The sequence below is a fragment of the Equus quagga genome, chromosome 7, assembly GCF_021613505.1.
Source record: "Equus quagga isolate Etosha38 chromosome 7, UCLA_HA_Equagga_1.0, whole genome shotgun sequence".
NCBI lineage: Eukaryota > Metazoa > Chordata > Mammalia > Perissodactyla > Equidae > Equus > Equus quagga.
Genome location: NC_060273.1, coordinates 79,080,375 through 79,102,188, shown reverse-complemented (window position 1 = coordinate 79,102,188; position 21,814 = coordinate 79,080,375). Strand labels below are relative to the sequence as shown.

General features: G+C 42.5%; 1 protein-coding gene across 1 annotated transcript; it reads right to left on the bottom strand.

Annotated features, from left to right (window-relative positions):
• Positions 1 to 41: 41 nt before the first annotated feature.
• Positions 42 to 16,936, bottom strand: DNAJC18 (DnaJ heat shock protein family (Hsp40) member C18). The gene is made up of 8 exons (XM_046668382.1): positions 16,800 to 16,936; positions 14,916 to 15,102; positions 13,736 to 13,881; positions 10,399 to 10,584; positions 9,553 to 9,662; positions 8,437 to 8,546; positions 6,107 to 6,279; positions 42 to 1,282 (listed from the first exon to the last, which is right to left on the bottom strand). The coding sequence occupies exons 1-8, from the start codon at positions 16,837 to 16,839 to the stop codon at positions 1,158 to 1,160; spliced, it is 1,077 nt and encodes a 358-aa protein (XP_046524338.1). The 5' UTR covers positions 16,840 to 16,936; the 3' UTR covers positions 42 to 1,157.
• Between the last annotated feature and the right edge of the window lie 4,878 nt (positions 16,937 to 21,814).

The window sequence follows — 21,814 nt, the reverse complement described above, 5'->3', positions numbered from 1 at the left end:
CTATATACGGGGATTTTGGGGAGATAAAGCAGAAAAAAAAAGATTGGCAACAGTTGTTAGCTCAGGTGCCAATCTTTAAAAAAAAAAAAGAAAAGAAAATATATGTGAGAATCCCTGCTTCATACTAGGCACTCAATAAATGTTGACTATGTGAAAAAGCATCTCATATCACAAACTACAGGGCACTGGGTTAGACAAAGTGACTGCTGGGGCCAACGCCAGACCCCCATAGCCATGTAAAGAGTCTTTCCCTTCTATCCCTAGGCTTGAGCAAACAGCCTGGTTGGCTGGCAATGCCTCCTTGTAGGTCTGACCACTGTACCTCTGTGGGGTGTAGGGACTCAGCTTAAGTGTGATGCGGCAAGGGGAAATGACAAAAAGGACATTCTCTGGTATCTATGATGGACAGGGGAACCTGTACTGAGGTTCAGTCTTGCATTTCATCTTCACCCCTGGCCCCTGCTTCCTGCTGTTGAGTTGTCCATTGAACTGTTTCACTCAATAGCTTTTAATTTCTGGACCTTTTATAAGAGAGAGGGTTAAGGAAGTAAAAGAAACTCAAAACAGGCTGTGTGCTAGTGCTAGTAACTCTGAATAGAGATTAGGCAAATAGAAAACTACTGACTACAACAGTTTACATTTCTCCATCTTCCCCTTAGAAAATGGAAAGCTGCGTAGGAGCAGGTTTCAAAGGCTGGATTCTAGGGGAGATGAGGACTCTAATAAGGGAGAGGTATAATTCTTGCTGCACATTGTAAACAACTAATATTAAGCTGCTTTGGCTATGCCTAGGAATGACTGGGTATTGAAACATTCCTGAAGAAGGGAAGAAGGAAGAAAACATGAATCTGCTCTGGGATGCCCTGAACTACATTCCTAGAGGCAGGGTGGGCAAGGAACAGGGGGCGCTGAATCAAATGCTTTGCCATTAATTCAATTTAGATGAACTGTTCCTGGCCCTTGGAGCCAATCCCTAGGAAGGATTCTCTGATGACAAGTCTGGCTCCATGCTCTAGCGCCTACAACTCTGCCCACCAAACAACATTAGCAAATTGTAAAATGTTAATAATTTCCTAATTTTGTATTATAAAATGGAATTAGGAACATAAATAGTAACAAGTAGCAAAACCCCAACCCTGCGCCGGACTATCATCCTCTCAGCCACCTCTGCGCAGGCCAATAAGTTTGGAAAGTTTTTCACAGTTTTCAAGTTTCAGCGACTCTGCTTTCTGTCTCAATCGTTCATCTCTGTATAATCCTGCCAAATTTGTCAACTCCGACTCTGAAAGATAAAACAGGTAACCAATTCATCAAGAGAGTTGAGCTTCTTTGTTTCATTTCAATATTTCTGGAATCAAAGCTCCTCTTAACTTATTTAATGCTTTTTCTTTCAATTAAATTAAGAAACACTCATTTATTCAAGAGTATCAGGCAGCTACACTACACCAGGTGCTGAGGATTAAAAGACACCTGTGATCCCGGAGTCCTGCAGTATCTGTGCTCTATTATAAAAGCACTGCACTTAGCTCTTATCAATAGAACATTTGGCACCAGACTTAGGAAACCTGCACGTGTGCAGTAAGAGGAGACTGACTGTTTCACGGTCTTCCTGCGAATGGGATTCAGATGGCAGTTGGGAGAGAATGGAGTCCAATCGCCTGTCCCTGTCATCTGAAACAAAGACAGCTGCTTCATGCTTTCCCCTGCGTGGCGGGATCATAACTCATACATGCTAACTGACACAGAGCCTCCTCCGTTGCGTATGCCTTCTATAGAAGGCCAGGTTGCTGGTGGCTTTCTTCATTCCCTCACCACATGTGGGGTCCCTAACTCAAAGGCCAAAGGCAGCTGGGCTCTTTTAAAAGTGAAATCATCTCGATCCGGTGACCTTTGTCTCCTTGACTAAATGAATTTCATTTTCTCTTCATGGTGGAGAAGGTCATTCTATTTTTAACCAGAATATAATCTCTGCTGTCTTCTCTGACTCAACAGTGGTTTGGCTGCCTTTATTTTTTATTCTTTTGTAAATTTTCAGAGACATTCTCAGGAGGGAATGCCTGAAAAGCACCTCCAGAGATGTGTTGTGTATTAACAGGGTGGCATGCTTGGATGGGCTGAATGGCTTCTGAAATCTTCCAACAACAGGCAGCTACTCAATGTTTAAAGGACCTTTCTTGTGAAAATGCTATTTTAATCATTTTGAAATATGTCTTTCCATTCTTAATCATCTTGCTGACAGATTTTGTTTTTCTTGGTGGAACGAGAGGCCCCTGTCTGATTAATCAGCAAACTGCCTGGGAACAGGAATTATACTTAGCCCAGGGGAAGAGTGGGCACTGGTTTCTGAATAAGTTTCTATCAACACAAAACACTGTCTGGCATTTCTGCTCACAACAATTCTATTTACCAAGTAAGGCCCAAAGTGAAGATGAAGTGTAGGACTCCAGGGCGAGCAGTGGGTATGCACGAAAACCTTCCCTCTACAATGGGGCTCAGAGCCGGGGCCCTAGCTCAGCAGTTGCTTGGCAAGCAACGGGTCTCCCAGGCTCCAGAACAATGTGCTCTCACCCTGTGGCGCGGGTCCCTGCAGGGCCTGCTAGCCAGAGCTTGCCTTGGCACAGTCACCCTTGCAGGTGACAAAGCTTCATGGAGGATCATGTGCTGCACCCAAATGAAAGCCCTGTGCTCCTGGGTCCTGCCCAGAACTCAGCACTAACTCCATTTCTCTGGCATGTGGGAAACCCGTTCAGGGGGCCTCTACAAAATCAGTTTATGCCTTTGGTCCTCTGGAGTCACAGTTATACCCACAGTTATATGGAACAGATTCTGTGGCTTTGCTTTTCCTTAGGTTTTTTGTTTAATGGGCTTACCTAAATGACTCATTGCCTGAAATCTCATTCCAGAAAACATTAAGGGCTAATGATTCTTACTATCTTCTACACTGAAGACCACTGGAATAAGCTGATGAAAGATAAATGCACATATATGAATGCTTTTCTCAAAACATCACATTGCTTTTCATAAAGTTCACTGAAACCAGGTATTAGTGCTCCAGAGATTGAGACTCCTGCTCCAGAGCAATGACTTTGCACAAGGTCAGTGTTTCAAGGAACCATGTCCCGCATCCCCACTACCATGCTTAGACAAACTTCTCTCCAAATTGCCAGTGAATCCTTTCGCCCTACAGTGAGCAAAAGGTCATCTCAATGAGTATGTTACTTTTGATAAGTTCTGTTAATATTCAATAACTTCTAAGTTAAAAAAAAATAATGTTTGGGAAGGGCAGGATCAAGAGACCATCTTTTCTTCTTTGTAAAATGTTTCCCTACCTCTGAATGCCAGTGTAGTAGATGGACAGAGCATTGGGCCGGCAAGGTAAACTGACTCAGGCAAGTTGCCAAGAGAAGCAAGTCCCAGACTTTCTCCCAAGAACACTCTGCACAAGATCTCAGATTGGAGTCTTGACAGCTGGAAGACCCCTATAGATCCTGACAACCCTCATGATTCAGCCCCATGAGACAGTACTGCATCCAGTTTAGCAAGGCCAAGTAAGGCCTGGACTCCATCAAGAACCAGGCACTTACTATGTGCCAGACACCATGCTAAGCATTATACCCATACCATCTTCTATAATCCATACAACCTCTCTAAGAGGAAGTTCATTTTATCCCCATTTCAAAGCTTAAGCTTCTACCCACTCTGCTACCCTGCTCCAGGACATGGAAAAAAGTGCTCCCCTGCCTGGCAGGGTCAGGATCTCAGCTCAGCTCAGCCAGGCCAGGAGGCAGTTCCTGCCTGTTACTTTTGTCCATCCCAGCCCAGTGGCCTGGCCACTTCCCCTGGCATCACGTTTATTATCTAGATGTAGCTGTGAAGGAGTAAACAGGGCAGTTAGTGTTCATAGTTTAGGATTACAGAAGTTCATTTGGATTAAGCATTCTAAGGTAGAGTAGAGAAAAGAAATGAACAAAAGATTTTAAAAGACAATGGCTAACTTTGCTAAAAACAGTTTCCATTTGGTATTTTGCCAAGAGTGAACTTTGTTCTCAAGTGGGTTTATTTTTACAACCTCCAACTGCTAAATTTAACCTTGTTGGCTGCACTTGCTGCTGGATCCGGAGGGCAGATGCTGCTTGTTCTCAAATGGCACTTGGGTTGTGTGGAGGCTCCGGACAGCCACCCTCCTTAAACGCCAGAAATAGATTTTTAAGGGGTGTATGCTGATAACCCCCCAGTTGGAACTGGTGGGTACACGTATCATGCTTACCCACTGGATTTTAATTTATACCTGGAGAGTGCCAAAGCCCTGAAACTAGGCCTCATGGGGATGGGGACGAAAGCCTAGAAGCCAATTTAGGTGTAATCCTTACCATGAACTCTTTGGATAGTTCCAGCTGGGTGTGTGTGTGTGTGTGTGTGTGTGTGTGTTTGAAGAAGGTGAAATGCAGATTTTCATCCAGTTCTTGCAAAAAGCAACAAATTAAAATCCCTCTCAGAGCCCAAAACAGTGGGGACTTTCAGGGTACACACTGTGGCCTTCACCTGATTTGGACCCACATATATACTGCTTTTTATTCTAAGGCCTTTATCTTGCTCCAAAATTCTTTCCTGATTTTTTGAAACTTGGAAAACTTAGTTTAAAATGATATAGGGTACTTCCTGACTCCTCAGTTTTTCCGATAAAAAAGGAACTTCTTCCTCCTACTTAATTCCCCCTTATATCCCAGAGGCATTATCCACCAAGTTGTGATGCACCTGAGAGTTCAGCTGGGCTTTGCCCTATAAAAGTAGAGGGCAGAGACAAGGTTCCTAAGGGCTAGGGTTAGGACACTAACCCTGCTCTGGGATTCTTAATCCTCAGCATTTTCATTGTTTTCCAGTCCTGAGAATCCTCTCTTCAAAAGACATTTGTTGAGCACCTGTTCTGAAGCAAAGACTGTGCCAGGGGCCTTGGACACAAAATTAATAAGACATGATCCTTGTCCTCAGAAAGCCCACAGTCCAGCAGGGAGACTGACATCTACCTACAGAACACTAACACTGTGAGAGCAGTACTGTGTTAGCAGGATGAACCAAGTGCTCTAAGGACACAGAGGAAGGAGAGATTACCTTGGGGGTGGAGTTGGGATGCGTGATGGGTCAGCAAGGGCTTAGCAGCACTGTGACTGAAGAGCTAATTTTACCAGACACTGTTAAATGTTTAATAGTACCCAGTAATAAGGTTTAAAAAATGAGTTAGCGTTTGCTCTTTAAAAATTAACCAAAGCCATGTTTTATAAGATAGTTGCTAATGGTGGTGTGCATGTGTGTGGAATTCAAGTAGGATCAAAAGAGAACTTGTTGGCTGAGAGACAGGGCCACCCTTGCTACCACATTCCCCATTAACACGCACTGGAGTTGTAAGCCAAGTGGCAGACACTGTCACCTGCCTTGTCTCCAGAGAGGGAAATAGAGTGAAAGGCCTGCTCACATCCACCCTTAGCGAAGGCACAGACCTAGGGAGGGTCACTTTTGTTCTGTGTGGCCACACGCGACTGGAGATGAGGAAAGGGGGCACCTAACTGAATACCAACAATCTATGAACCTTCGGTCTGGCTCAAAAAGTTAGGCTGGATCAATCAGATTTCCCTCTAGGGAATGTGGAGTTAAGAAACTGTAGACCAAACAAGCTACAACTTAAAGAGGAGGCTTGTGATGTACAAAGGGGCCAATGGCTCATGGAGTGGGGAAGTTGGGAGAGCAACTAGGAGAGTAGAAATCAAAATAAACCATAGCAAAACAAAGTTATGAAGGAGAGCTTGAAGAAGCAAAGGAAGGCAGTTGGCAGAGAGGAGAGAGGCAGATAGGCAGAGAGAGATAGAGGCTCAGAGACAGACAGACAAATGGGCAACTAGTGCTGCCTAAGTTCCTAAGATTTCTAAGTCTTGGCTACGTGTATCCTGTCAATAAACTTCCCCTTTTTTGTAGTATCCTGAAGGGCCTCTGTCCTGTCTCTGTTCACATGAACATGTGCGACTCAAACAAGGAGAGAGGAGGGATCAGGAAGCGGGGATGCCTTAGGTTGGAAGGATGGCTACCAGCTAAAGCCCCTTTTAGAGCATCTTACTTTGTTGTTTCTCCTTCCAACAACTCGTCTGGATGTAATCAATGTAATCCTTCTCTATCGTCTTCTCCAGGTCACGCAGAGATGCTCCCCTGTAGGCCTTGTCAAAGTTTTTATCCACAAAGTAAGGCACCTGCAGGTTCTGGGTTTCTCTAGAAATGGTATAGCCCAAGGTCCTAAAACAAGGAGAGAGAGAGAGAGGCTCTGGTACGCTTTTTATATTCGGCAATATCACTCTTAGCACTGGCTTCACAGACATCATTATCACAATCACCTCTCCAGAGGGCAGGTGCAGATATCAGCTTCTAATACACGCAACATTTATTATTTCCCTAGCAAAGTATAAGTGTAATGTCATCATTATCACTATTACGTGAGCATGTAAATACTGTGGATTCAGCTTCAATATATTTACTTTATTCTCTTAAAGGAGTCACGTCTTTTATATTTCTTTCTATGCTAAAAGTAGAATGCTGAATGCTTAAAAAAACAATTTGTATATTGTGTAGGACCTAGCATGGTACCTGGCACAGAGTAGGCTATTGGCAGATGTTGGTTGGATGAAGTGATTGTTATAGTAAACTACTTACAAATAACCAGATAGCTTACACCAATTTAGCACCAATTTTAGGACATGACAAAAAGTACTTCACACATAGCTGCTAAGTGAGAAGTGCAAAAAACTCAGCCAAAAGATTTCCATGATACTTCTTGGGCTCTCTGTGAGTCTAGGATATCCAATGGTATCTGGTGCTCAGAAACATTAACAGGTCTGGGTTAACTAAATTCTAACCATAAGGAAGTATAGAAAGGAGTACAAATTCAAGTTAAAACAATGTGACAATAATGTGCAAAATCCAAGCTGATTTTGTTCAAACTGGACAAATTCCATTTAAATGAGTTATATTTGAGTCTTCTCAGCCTTTTCCTTTGATCTCTTAACTTAGGAATCTTGCTGAATGTCTAAGAGCTCAGGCCATGACTGCTCCCATCTGCCTTTGGGAAGGTGTTAGCAGGGCAGGTTCCTGCCAGCCCCACTGGCCTGACAAGAAAGGAGGTAGCTGTAGCATATGGAGAATACAGGAAGTCAGGAAATAGAGGGAATCAGGTCAGTGTGATCCGAGAGTAATAACCTCCCTTTGAGTCTCAACTTTCCTCTCTGTAAAATGAAGATATTGATCCAGAATGATAGTCTTCACTCCACATGATCACCAACAAAAACTTCCTGTTATGTATTGCGTCATGGATTCCACATTTTGTAAGGTTTTTGTAGACTAAACTAGAGCAATGAGTAATGACTTATTTCTCATTATTAATTAAAAAAATAATTAATCTAGTGATTCTCAAACTTTAATATGGACCAGAGTTATCTGGAGGGCTTGTGAAAACTCAGATTGCAGATTCTCACCCTGAATTTCTGATTCAGTAGAGGCCTAAGAGTTTGCATTTCTTTTTCTTTTCTTTCTTTCTTTCTTTCTTTTTATTTTTTGGTGAGGAAGATTGGCCCTGAGCTAACATCTGTGCCAATCTTCCTCTATTTTGTATGTGGGATGCTGCCACAGCATGGCTTGATGAGTGGTGTCTATGTCCACATCCAGGATTTGAACCTGAGAACCCCAGGCCGCCAAAGCAGAGAGTGTGAACTTAACCACTAAGTCACCGGCTGGCCCCAAGAGTTTGCATTTCTAACATCTTGCCAGTTGATGCTGATGATGCTGGTCTGGAGACCAAACTTTGAGAACTGAATTAATTGAAATAATTAATTGAAGAAATAAAAAAATTCTTATCAGAGCTCATAATTTGCATGTAATACAAACATTATAATGAATGTCTACATTTTCAGTAAAAGCAAAGAAATGTGAGACTATGGTTTGACTATGTAGCCTTACCATGAATAAAATGTCCTATTCTTGCAATTTCTTAAATTGAAAATAATCACCAGATCTCAGGTACTATGTTCTCAGAAGCACAGGGTCCAGGGATCCTATCACAAGATCAATAGGGTCCTTTCTAACTCTAACATGGTGTGATAAGGATATAATCTGAACCTGGAGTTATTCTATTAATCCTTCAGAAACCAGTTGTTGCTGTTCTGCGGCTGACCCGGATGATGTCGCTGTAGAACAAAACAATCCATCTCCTGAGAGCACTGGAAACTGCCTACAGTATTTTTGAGTCTCTGCACTGTTACTATCCAGCTGTTCCTTAAAACACCAAATCAGTGTTTTCTACAATGAAATGTGAAATGAAATGTTGGTTATGTACCAGCAAAACCTTCAAGTCTTTCACCTTCCAGACTATTGTTAAGAAAGATTTATAAATATTTGACTTACGATTTATAGAATAGACTATATGGGGGATTAGAAGCTAGCAGCTGAGTAATGACAGATATAATCACAATCACCAGAACTGGAAGTAACTGAATGAATGCAGAATACGTAGTCTGAAAAAGAAAAAAATATTTAGTGTAGGTGTTCTTCATCAGTATAAAACTTATTGAAAATAGGATAGTTTCCCCAAAGAAAATACGAATTACCAATTCATTGCACAAAGCCCAAGGTTTTTCTGGGAAGGCTGTACTTTCCGGTGAGAGGTACCAAACAATTCTTGTTCTCTCTGCTGTGAAGGCTGAAGGAGGCCCACCCACAACCTGGGCTGACACCCAGTAATTCTCCTGCAGCCTCCTTTTCTAAGACCAGTGAAGCAGACATCTGTGGGTGAGTCTGCCCAGACTGTGGCTCTTACTGGGCCAGGTTAATATTATGCAACTCTGTTTCCTTGGCCACAGCTGAATGGACCAGGGGACATCTAACCCTAGCAGGGATAATCACATGCTCCCTCTTAGGAATTTGGGATTGAGATTCATCACCGTTCACTGCTAGGCAGTCACTTGAAGAAAGGATACATACTCTTAGGCACTAAGGACTTGCCATTTGCAAGGGGAAGTAGGACAAGCCAGGCTGCTTAGAACGAATGAAGCAGACGCAGAGAGGCAGGAAAATTGGAGACAATCTGGCCCCAAGGAGTCATGGAGAGCACAACTGCATGGGTACCTGACAGCACCCCAGTTCCTGGTTCCCATCTGTCATGAGACCCAGTTGTGCTTCCTGCCCTTAAGCTTCGTGAGACTCCCTTGATCCCTTAAACCCCTGTTAGTTCTGAATATTTTCAAAGGAGTTCCTATTTTCTGCAGTCAAGAAAACCTTGGTCAAGACAGCCCCACAAAGGAACTGGAAGCCCCTGAGAGCAACGAAAGAATGGGTGGGGAAGGGGGTACCATTCTGGCCTATTTGGGTCAATTATCCAGCTCTTCTTACCAGCCTCTGTTTTCCTAAAGCACATTTTAGCAACATATCTCAAGTTGAACTTCTAAAACCTGATCATACGCCACATAGGTCAGCTCAGTACGAGTGTTTATGAGCAGCAGTTCTCCTGTCCTCCCTGGGTACCTGAGGTTTATCTTCCTCCTCTTCCTTCTGTGTCTGCATCCTCTCGTGTCGGTGCCGCCGGTGGTAATAGTGGGTGTCATCTGTCACGTTTGAAAACATATGAATATTTCCTGGAAAAGAAAGAAAAGCAAATACTTAGTATGAGATAGCAAACACTCCTTCCTTGCCTTTTCCAAGGTCCTTGCTCCCGAATAGATTCTCTGAGGGTAGAGAATTATCCCATTTTACCAAGTAGGAAAATAAGACAGTAGGTAAGCCAAGTGAACCAGATGGAAATGCAATGTGCTTAGCTCTCCTGCCTTTATTTAAATAGTCTTTTGTAACTAGTGAGTGAGAGAACCCTAAAAGGCCGGTAAAGGAGCATTTGAGCCATGAATTCTGTCTGACAGGCTCATGCTGCTTCCTTGCCCAATATCCGATTACGTCACTAGTATCTTTATTAGTAACTCATAAAATTCAGTTTACTTCCTGGGAATTTAATTATCCCAACTTCCAACTCTCTGGGGATACTTTCCTAACTTTTATCTTTATAAAACTGCTATTTTGCAATAATGATAATAATAGGCATTCTGCTATTTATTTATAAAGTACTTAAAAATATCCAATCCTCATAGCAGCCCTGTGAGGTAGGTATTATCAGCCCCATTCTTCGGGTGAGGAAACGGGATCAGAAATACTAAGTGATTTGGTCAAAATCATGCCCAGCTGGAGGCTGAAGACTTGCCTCAAACCTCAGCTCATCTGATTCCAAATTCTTGCTGTTTCCACCATACCATGGTCCCTCTATTCAGATCCTCAAACAGGATCTTGTTAAAAATTTTTAAACAATAATTTTGGGATACTAACCTGTAGGAAAATGTCCTCCAAAGAAGACGTTGAATAGCTCTTCTGGAGTGATGTCAGCTTCGAAGTCTCTGTAATAACTATGAGGTCTGGCTCGAGGGGCAGTGAAAGTCACCTGTTCATCTCCATATTCATCATAGCGGAGTCTCTTATCAGGATTGCTCAGGACTGCAAAGGCATTTCCTATTGCTGCAACCCAAACCAAAAAGCACCTGAGTACACAGTCTTTGCTGTAGCTGAGGGTGATCAGAGTAGCAGCAATGAAGAGCCCTCAGTTCATCAATGCTGGGTAACTTCACAGGGGCCCAAGGAGAGGTGCTTGGGCCTAGAAAGTTTACCCAACCACCTGCCCTTGAAATTTTCCATGATCTAGTTTGACAAGCCAGAAACACCACTGGATTCAAGATGAACTAAGAACACCTGTGCTCATTCATCAACAATGTGTTCTTGGGGCTGGCCCCATGGCTTAGTGGTTAAGTTCAGTGTGCTCTGCTTTGGTGGCCTGGGTTCAGTTCCCAGGCATGGACCTACACTACTTCTCCATGGTCATGCTGTGGCAGCGACCCACATACAAAATAGAGGAAGACTGCCACAGGTGTTAGCTCAAGGCAAATCTTCCTCAAGCAAAAAGAGGAAGATAATGGGCTGGCCCGGTGGCACAGCAGTTAAGTTCGCACATTCCGCTTCTCGGCGGCCCGGGGTTCGCCGGTTTGGATCCCGGGTGCAGACATGGCACTGCTTAGCAAAAGCCATGCTGTGGTAGGCGTCCCATGTATAAAGTAGAAGAAGATGGGCATGGATGTTAGCTCAGGGCCAGTCTTCCTCAGCAAAAAGAGGAGGATTGGCAGTAGTTGGCTCAGGGCTAATCTTCCCCCCCCCCCAAAAAAAGAGGGAAGATTGGCAACAGATGTTAGCTGAAGGCAAATCTTCCCCAGCAAAAAAAAAAAAAAAAAAAGAAAGAAAGAAAGAAAAGAAAAAAAAGTGTTCTTATTTCACTTGAGAGCAATAGTTTATGGTTGGAAATGGTTCATACATAAGTAGTGGTTTTAACTTGAAGTCAGAAACAATCTCCTGAATAGAATAATCAGTAAAAAATCCTTCTGCTTGGCTAAAAGCAAAGTCCTTACTTATCACAGTCTTGTTTCAGCTTCCTTTAGAAAATGGTCTTCATAAATTTCGAAATCTATCTCCAATGTCTCAGTGAGGGATCAAAGACGGAATAGATTACATATGCTTACCATCACCTTTCTTCCCTAGGCACAAATGTGCAAACTTTGTCCAATTTCATTTAAACATACAATTAGTACCACCAATCAAAGAAACCTTGAAAAAAATATTTTAAGACATCCCTACTCCCTACTTCTAATTCAGTCAGCACTATCAGAAACACAGTTGGCAAGAGCATTTTCTTATGATTCTTCTAGCTGGTGAATTGTATTAAATGTTTACAGCAATAAAACTGCTAAGCAGAAAAACCTAAACAGAGTTGCTTAGACATTCACATTCCTTGAAATTTGGCATATTTCTCAAAGAAATGGCATTAGTCTGTAAAAACTGTACAGGAAGGTGTAAAGAGAACGTGGGTTATCTGTTTCCTTGTAGAAGTTGTGGGGAGAACTAGATTCTCCATGCCACATCAACAAGGGTAGACTGTCCTCTGAGGTAAATGTTCACTTTTAAAAATTTCTCAGATCTATTGGTTTTTACTTTTTTTTTTGAAAAATTTCAAATCTACAGAAAAGTTGAAAAAAATAGTATAATAAACACATGTATACCCTTTACCTTGATTTATCAATTGTTAGCATTTTGCCACATTGCTTCCCTCAACTCTCTATACATACATAAGTACATATAATATGTACACATTTCTTTTGCTGAACATTTGAAAGTAAGCCCCGGGTATTATAACACTTTGCCCCTAAATATTTCAGCATATATATCCTAAGAAGACGGACATTCTCCTACATGATCATAATACCATTATTACAGCTAAGAAACTTAACATCAATTCACCATCACTCAGTGAATCCATGCAAAGGTCACATATTGCATTTGGGTTTACATCTCTTTAGTTTCTTTTAATCTAGAACAGTCTCCCTCACCTTTTTTTGTTTTTCATTACATTGAATTTTTTGAAGAGTGGGCCATATTTTGATTGTTTCCTCATTGGGCCATATTTGAATGTTTGACCTCACAAAGGTCAAACATTGTGGTAAGAATATCACTTAGGTGCTACACCATATAATGTTGGGTTGTTCCAGTATTGGTGATGATAAGTTGGATCATTTGGTTAAAGGGGTGACAGCTAGATATCTCCATTATAAAAGAATGGTTCCCCTTTGTAATCAGTGAGTGTTCTGTGGGGTGATACTTTGACATCATGTGAACATCCTGGTCAACAACAACCTACCGTCCAGTGGTTTTAGCATCCATTGATAATCCTTACCCAAATCAATGACTTCAGGAGGTAAAGCTCGTAAGTAAGTTTTTACTTGTGTGTTGGGTCCAAAATATATTTTTTTAAAAATACAAGGGCCAGCCCGGTGGCACAGCAGTTAAGTTCACACGTTCTGCTTCAGCGGCCCAGGGTTCACTGGGTCGGATCCAGGGTGCGGACATAGGCAACACTTGGCAAGCCATGCTGTGGTAGGCGTCCCACATATAAAGTAGAGGAAGATTGGCACAGATGTTAGCTAAGCAACAATCTTCCTCAAGCACAAAGAAAAAGATTGACAACCAATGTTAGCTCAGGGCCAGTCTTCCTCACACACACAAAAAGAAAACATTTCTGAAAGTATGATGGAAACCAATGGAAAAAAAAGAATTGATCTATAACTATAATTTATGCTCTTTATACACAGCTTTTTCATACAAACATAGGTTTCATGAACAAAGAGTATCATGGTCAAAGAAGTTTGGGAATGCTGTCTAGTCCCCTATTTGCAAGCAGCCACCAGCCTATAAGTTCCACAAGAGGAAACATGTCTGTTTTATTCACCATGGCACTTGGCACATGGATCTTCAATAAATATTTGCTGAATCAATGAATGAATCATTCCAAAAGGTATTATAGAGAAACCAAACATTTTTTCCAAAAGAAATTAAGGTACGTGAATGAAGATAGGAGGGAGCTATGCTGGTAATCACTATTCAAGAGATGTGGCAGGAAAAAAATCGATGCGTGTAGCCCTACAAAACAATTACATAGGCTGCCCTCTTGACGCAGTTGGCAGCATGTCAGTCTCATAATCTGAAAACAGTTACAGGGGAGACTGAAAACAACTTGCTGTGACCAAACATCACAAGAAGGGCAGAATGAAGCATTAGTTCAGCATCAGACCTTTGAAGGCATCTGTTGCTCCAGGAGCACAGTTCTTGTCGGGGTGAAATTTCAGGGCAAGTTTTCGGTAAGCTTTCTTAAGCTCCTCATCACTGGCATTTCGCGAAACTCCCAGAATTTCATAGTAATTTCTGCATTTCTTGATCCTAAAAACACACATTAGAAACATGTATGTCTACAAAGGCCCCTTTTGTACAATTAACTGCAAAGTAGTACACCAATCCTCCCTCCAATCTGTGAGCCCCAAAACAAACCTAAAAGAAAATTGGTGAACACATTAATGAAACATTCGATTCATTAACAATGTCCTCCTCCCACTGAGAACTTAATGCCTTTCAAAGTATTTTTACATCTAATATTTTATTTTTTCTATATTCCTGCAAGTAGGCAATGATTTCTTGATATGTCCATTTTGTTGATATTTTCAAGAAACCAACTTCTGGTTTTGTTGATTTTCTCTATTGTTTTTCTAGCCGCTATTTCATTTATTTCTATGCTGTATTATTTCCTTGATTCTGCTTGCTTGGATTTAGTTTGCTCTTCTTTTCCTAGAAGATTAGGTTATTGATTTGAGATTTCTTTTTTTAATATAAACATTTATAGCTACATATTTCTTTCTATGTATTGCTTTAGCTGTTTCTCATATGCTTTGGTATGTTGTGTTTTCATTTTCATTCATCTGAAAGTAGTGTCTAATTTTCCTTCTGATTTCTTCTGTGACTTGTTATTTAGAAACATGTTGTTTAGTTTTAACATATTTGTGAATTTCCCAAATTTTCTTCTGTTGTTGATTTAAGAAAACATACACTGTATGATTTTAATCCTTTTAAATTTATTGAGGTTTATTTTATGACCTAATATATAGTCTTATTCTGGAGAATGTTCCATGTATACTTGAGAAAAATGTGTATTCTGCTGCTGTTGGCTAGAATGTTGTAAAGTTCTCGGTTATGTCTAGCTGGTTTTCTCTGCCTCTCTTACAGTGGAAGCATAGCAGTTACCTTAGATTACCCCTTATACTCCACTTCCACCTAGTCTTGCCTCTGAGGCCAAGAAGCTATTATGCTTCAATAATAATAATAATAATAATGATAATAATAGCAGTCAATACTTACATAGCACATTGTCTGTGCCAGGCACTCCACATCAAATCGCTCATTTAATCCCACCACAGGCTCACCTTTGTACTCCAAGCAGCTGCTCCTCAGTATAAGTGGTGCTCCCCTCACCCTGCCGGGTCTGATTCCACTCATTCTCAGACTTCTTTTCCTTTTGTGCCTTCATGCAGTTACAGCAACCACAAGGATGATGACTTTCAGGAGGTCTGTCTTCTGGGTACTTGTTTCTTCTAATTGCATCAATGTAAGCTGCAAGGCAATAGCTCTTCCATTAGGCCTCAGTCTGACCTGCAAATCAACTTTGCTACCTGCCTTAGCTATCTGGGCGGCTGCATGGAGGCATGAGTAGGTCAGTATGCGGGCCAGCTAACAATGTAACACTGACTTTTAAGCATCCATACAAAGCTGAACAAACATCTTCCTTGAGAAAACGATACATAAAATAGAGAGGCAACCTTGAAAAACTTATAATGCCAGAAACGTGAAGCATAATAATGTCCACTGTACCTACAGTGGTCAGTCAGCAAATAGAAAGTCACCCAGAGCCACTGAAGGGGCTCCAGAGATATCTGCCCAATACCTTGCCTTTAGTGCAGCACAAGGGGAAGCCTATTTCTCTATGGTCCATGGTCAGAAGTGACAATGCTCATGAAATAATATTTTTGCTTGCAATGCCTCCTGCCACTAAGATTTAAAGTAGAGATGAGTTGAATTCTTTTAAACTAACAGTTATGGAAGTAATATATACAAGATACTTGGATAGATAAATCAAGGAGATTTAAAGGTAAGACCTATTCCTGACTATAAAGAGGTTATAGTTTAAAGGGAGAGGATTTAATTAATGATAATGCCTGCAGAATGTAAAGTGGGCCATAGCAATCCAGTCAAAGAAGGCAGAGTACTCACGTCCTGTCTGGAGGATCTGGGAAAGGCTTTAAAAACATCCTTCTCCTGATTAACATCTCTTACTGACTATCCACTCCTCCTTGTCCAGATTTCTTATCATGGGCTCAACCTGCCTCTCCAGCCTCATCTCTCGCCACATGCACCTTTGTAGTCAATGCTCTAGCCACACCAAACTCCTTTTAGATCAGCAATGCCTTCTCTTTTCTCTGTGCCTTTGCATATGCTGTTCCCTCTGCCTGCAACACTCTTCCTCTAAGTCCACCTGGCTAACTCCAACACATCCTGCATGTCAACATATGTAACACTTTCTCCATGGGGCCTCCTCTGACAAGCAGGCTGTGTTGGGTGCCTTTGTCAATATGCTCCCCAAATCTATGATCTTGCTGTGCAGCCCAGGATTATTGGCCCTGTTTTGTAATTTGCTGTTTACCTGTCAAACTCCCTCACTGGACTGAATTCTGCGAGCTCAGGGGCCCACCTCTGTCAAATCCTCGCTGCAGGACCAGCATAACGCAGGGTAAGTAAGAGATATTGGATCAATACTGTTTGCCTGACTGTAGAATGGAAAAGGCCGGCTTATAGGTCCTGATGCGGGCTTCAGGGACAAGACCAAACCGAGACCGAGGGTCACGCCGCCCATTTTGGCGATGAGGATAAAGGCCAGGTAAGCAAGGTGTGAGAGACCGCATCACCCCGCTAACCCCTGGGCCACCCTGGCGCGGGTGGAGCCTGACCGCCCCAGGCCCCGGGCGGGGCACGGGCGGGGCGGGATGGGGGGCCGGAGGCAGCAAGTCGTCACCAGTGACTCTGGGCTCCAGGCCGGTCCTCAGCTTGAGCCCGCGCTCCTGGTTTCCGGATCCTGGCTCCTGCCCTGGGCAGTCCCTACCTCATCCGGAACCCTACTCAGGCTCAGCATCTTCTCACAGGCCTCTATCCTTCACCTCAGGTCCAGGATCTCAGCCCTTAGGCGCTTTCAGGAGCCCCATCCCTGATCTCTCCCAGACCCTGCCCTGTCCCACCCTCCGGCCAGGACCTGGTACCTTCTGTCCAGCGCTCCCCGCTGCCCAGAGTCGCTGCCATATCGGTTCCCAATCAGCTGGTCTGCAGAGCCTCCCGAACGATGGAGGCTGAAAGGGAAGGGGGCAAGAAACGCAGGGCATGCTGGTCACTGTAGTCCAACCCGTAGGAGCCGCAAGACATTGGACTACAACTCCCGGCAGGCTTCGCGCGAGGGGCCTTCGGAGATACAGCGGTGCAGAGGGGGAAGACCTGTGGAAGCGAGGCCTGTGGGACTCGGCTGCTACTTGACCGCTGCGCGGGTAGTGGCTCACAGCAAGAAACTGGCAAATATGTGCCGCGCTTTTTCTCATTTGTAGAATGGGGATAGTGACTTCGGCCCCGCCTAACACTGGGGACATTCCAGGAGGCGTGATGAGATCCTTCCTGGGAAAGGCTTTGCAAACTATGGGCTAGAGAGTGACAGTGTGACTATTGTCTCCTCAGGGATGTTCTTTTTAAATATACGCCAATGCCTGTCCTGTGCAAAGTGTATGCTAGGTCCCGGAGATTCAGAGACAGATTTTGGGGATGCAGAACCCAATCCTGGGAACTTAAGAGCTAAGAAAATAGAAAAGTGAGGTGGATTTATGTAGTTAGGGGGCAATCTGGGTATGCCCCTTCTCCCCCAGCTCCTTTGGCACACTGTCATTAGAGGGACTGCTGGGGGAGGGGAGTAGAGAAAGAAGACAAGGGCAGGTAATGGAGCTGGCATTAGGGCCCCTGTCTTTGCTGTTACTTATCCTTCATCCATTCCATCCTACTACAGGACCCTCTGAGACTTTTCCCTCCCTCCCCACTCGTTGCCTTGGCCCCTTCCCTTCTTTTCTGAGATACCTGGCCCTAGGAGATTAGTAAAAAGGAAATGAAGAAATATTCTTGCTTTTCCCCACTTGGGTATGCATGGAGCTTAGCAAAGAATAAAAGCACTTCTTCATAGATGGGTCGGTATACAGTGTCTTTACTGACTCGTGCCTGCAGGTGAGTTGGGATGGCTGAAGGTCAGATCTGCAAAAGTGAAAAATGATCATCCCCAAGTGAAAATTACCAGGAATTCGGTCATGTCTTATCCAGGAAGTCCAAATCAGTTATGTCCATTATTATATCAACCAGCAGCTACTTAGGCAGTTGGGGTAGGATGGGGAGATGTACAGCCCTGAACATAAACTGAAAGGGTAAAAGCCTCCAGTGGCATGCAGTTCCATCCTTTCCCTGCAGTCATGGCCCTAAGATATATGAGCATCAGTGTGCTCACAGAAGGCTGGGTCCTGAAGAAGCCACTTGTGCTCTGCAGACAAGGAACCTGACAAGGGACATCCAACAGATGGTTGAATATAAGAAGTTTATTTGGTTTGGGGAGGCTAGACAGACTGCTTTCAAAGATGGACAGGGAAAGTTGGGTGTGCCCTGGAGACTAGGGGCATACAGCTAAGGTCTGGAGGTACTCAGAGATGTCAGAGTACCAGGAAGTTAGAGGTATCTGGTTGAGAGTGGGGGTGCTAGAACATTGTAGGGCATAATTGGATTGAGAAGGGGTACTATGAATTATGGGACTGCTTAGGAGTAGAGTCCAGGTTCAAGAATGCTGGGCAAGATTTGGGAAGCTGGGGCCTCTTGGAAATGTCTGGTACCTTGCTGCCAAGACCAGCTAGGCAGCCAGCTAAAAGGGTGGACGGAATGAATAGACAGAACACAGTCTATAAAGCCTAGCTTAAAGCCTAGCAAGAATGTTGCTATGATCTCCTGCAACATCTCCCCCTTTTTGTTTTTGTAAAAGGAGGTAGGTGGTCTGGGCAGCTTCTCTCTTACTCAGTTTTCGGAAGATTTCTCTTGTGCATCTGAGGACTAAGCAGAAAACAATGAGAAATATGCACCCTGATATAATAGTTCTAATAAGGCTGCTGTCAATGGTTTTTATCCAATCAGTAGGAAATATTTTTGATAAGCTGGTATGTATACCATCAAATAATTCAGATTCAGGTAATAATGATAATTTAGCATCTTGCATATGTTCTACTTTAGCTTGCAATAAATATGTATCCAATGTATGATTGTCTTTGAGGTGGCCCTTTAAATGCCAGCTTATAGTACTCCAGGCATCCTCACTACTATCATAAGGATGTGGTGTAATACAGAATTCAGGATTATTCCAATCACATTGCAGTCTGACTAGCTTTTTTAAGTTATGCATTTCATCTCCTAATATTAATGCAGCATTTTCCAGATCCACTAATTGTTCATTAATTCCCTGGTCAATTCGTGTCTGACTGGTCCATGCTTCACAGGCATTTTTATGCCATTGTTGAACAAAGGTAGTGTTTGAATTGTTTGATGTAGTGCTACCCCAGTAATGGCAGCAGTAGATGCTATTGCTATATTACCTAATATAGCAGCAATTAATAATCCAATGACTCTTTTTGATCTTTTTAAGATATTCTGAATTATTTGTAATAAGGCGTGTGTATCAGGAGAAGCTTCCCATGGCCTATTTTGTTTTACTGGAAGCCTAATGCCCAAACATCGCCTCAATAACATATATGAATGAGAATCATTAAATAAGGAGCTATTGAGACAAGTGTGTAATTTATAATCCTAACAATTCACAGTTTTAGCTGTTTCATTAATAGATATCGTACCTATGGCCAAAACACGGATCTCGGACACAGGCTTTAATATAAAAAGTCCCGTCAGTGGATGTGTTGAAAGATAATTTTGTGTTCTCATAGCTTCCATCCCAAATTCTGGATTGCCTTAAGCTGAAGGCTGATTTCCATAAGTCAGTCTGTGGTTTATCCATATTAAATTGAGGTTGTGGAGGAGAAAGTCCTTCTGCGTGCCATAAAATAGGATATTCACTATGTGTAGTATTAGTAGTGTGCTTATATCTTGAAATTTGCCATCTTAACTTTTTGTAGGGTTTGTAGGCGGAGTCTATATGGGAGCAATTTGAGACTGCATACCCCTTGGGGGACCAGTCCCATACTGTTCCATAGGAACCATTAATCAAAACTACCCCCTCCATCCCGCTACAAACATCCCAATGTATTCGATCAATTTTATCCACCCATAGTCTTCGACTAGCACACAGCGGACGATTTGGAGCTGTAAGATTGTTTTGGGAGGTAATAGAATAATGGAAACTATAGCCTGATAACATATATAATTGCACTTGGCTATGATTTCTATTGAGCATGTAAGTAGATAGCCAAGCCTGTGTAGTAAAATTTAAACAGCCTATTCCCCTTCCTACACAAGTAGGCCAAGGGTCCAAACCAAAATCACTTATGTCATATGGGGTACCTTCTTCCTTTTCAAATATAGGTAGACGGACATCCTCGGGCCCCAAGACCCAGGATGAGTCATTAATATATACAGGGATAGAATTTTCTCCCCAGTTCACTACTCTGATCAATGGTGGGTTAGGAATATATATAAGCCCAATATGTATAAGTACTGTTATTCGGCTGAGCTATGGCCCCGGGTATACTTACGGCCACCCACACTGGGGCAAACATTGTCAGAGCTAAATTATTTGGAGTGACAGGTTTCTTCTCCTGTTCTAACACCTTCTCTGCTTGTTGAGTTAGTTTCTTTATTTGTCCCCAGGTTGGGATCGATGCACGATGCGTCTGTGGCAGTGGGAATGTGATTTTGGTAGTCTTCAAGCTTAGACCCTGAAAACTCATCACCGGTGGTTCGACGTCCCACGCGAATTGGCGTTTTCTTGGCGGGGTGTTTATGATATGGCTTAAGATGTCTAGAAGGAATCCAGGTTGGTTTTTCTAAATCTCCTGGAGAAACACAAGCAAAACCTCGTCCCCATGTTATTAGTGACCCCCTATTCCATGTATTACTCCCAGGATCGAACCACCAAATAGGTGGTTTATTTTTCTGCTCTTGTGCATAATGCTTTTCTGCTGGGGTCCCTTCCTCATATGGTTGTAAAAAATTCAAAGTGAATAATGCTTTATAAATTTTTTGTGGAGGGGAGATAGTGGCATCTCCCCCTTTTTGTTTTTGTAACATGGCCTTCAGAGTCCAATTTGCTCACTCAATAATGGCCTGTCCCTGAGGATTGTGTGGGATGCCGGTAGAATGGCGGATTCTCCAATCTGTGAAGAATTTAGCAAGAGAGATGTTGGTATAGGCTGGATCGTTGTCTGTCTTTATGGTTTTAGGTCTGCCCATTACTGTCATGCAGCTACGAACGTGCATAATCACATGTCTCGCAGTTTCTCCTGTAGTGGCAGTTGCCCAAATATAATGAGAAAAAGTATCAATACAAACGTGTACAAATGACATCTTCCCAAAGGAGGAAATATGAGTAATATCCATTTGCCAGAGGTCATTAGGTTTTAAACCTCTAGGATTAACTCCTGTATGAGTTTCAGGGATTATGTTTACTTCTTGACAAGTGGCATAAATTCAGATAATTTGATTAGCTTGAGCCCATGTCAAATCATATTGCAGCTTCAAGCCTTTAACATTATAATGAGTCAGAGCATGAAAATGTTGAGCGTCAGAAAAAATTTGGGATAGTACTGTATCTGTTCGGGCATTTCCCTCTGCAAGAGGCCCTGGAAGAGAAGCATGGGCTCTGGTAGGGGTTATATAAAAAATGTGGTGTCGGTTACAAATGGTGGTTTGTAGATCATTGAAAAGAGTATATAAAGAATCAGAAAGAGTTTGCTGATAAGTGTCATCTTAATTAAACGTGTTATTTGAATAGCATATTGGGAATCAGAGAAAATATTAATAGGTACTTGGATATTCTGTAAAGTATGAGTGATTGCTTTTAATTCAGCCTGCTGAGCTGATAATCTAGGAGTGTCTATTACATAGGCATATGCTCCAGTGTAACCGGCCTTATGATTACTAGAGCCATCTGTAAATATAATGGTGGCCTCGGATATAGGAGTTAATTTAGTGATTTTTGGAATGACCCATTGAGTCCTTTGTAAAAATTGTAATATAGATATTTTGGGAAAATGATTATCCA

What these genes read in the sequence shown, in the direction of transcription:
- DNAJC18 (XM_046668382.1), bottom strand. Translation starts at nt 16,839, where the DNA reads ATGGCAGCGACTCTGGGCAGCGGGGAGCGCTGGACAGAAG. An exon ending in TGGAGGACATTTTCCTACAG is followed by an intron (nt 9,663 to 10,398) that starts GTTAGTATCCCA and finishes TTTCTTTTCCAG; the next exon opens with GAAATATTCATATGTTTTCA. An exon ending in TATAGTCTATTCTATAAATC is followed by an intron (nt 6,280 to 8,436) that starts GTAAGTCAAATA and finishes TCCTTGTTTTAG; the next exon opens with GACCTTGGGCTATACCATTT.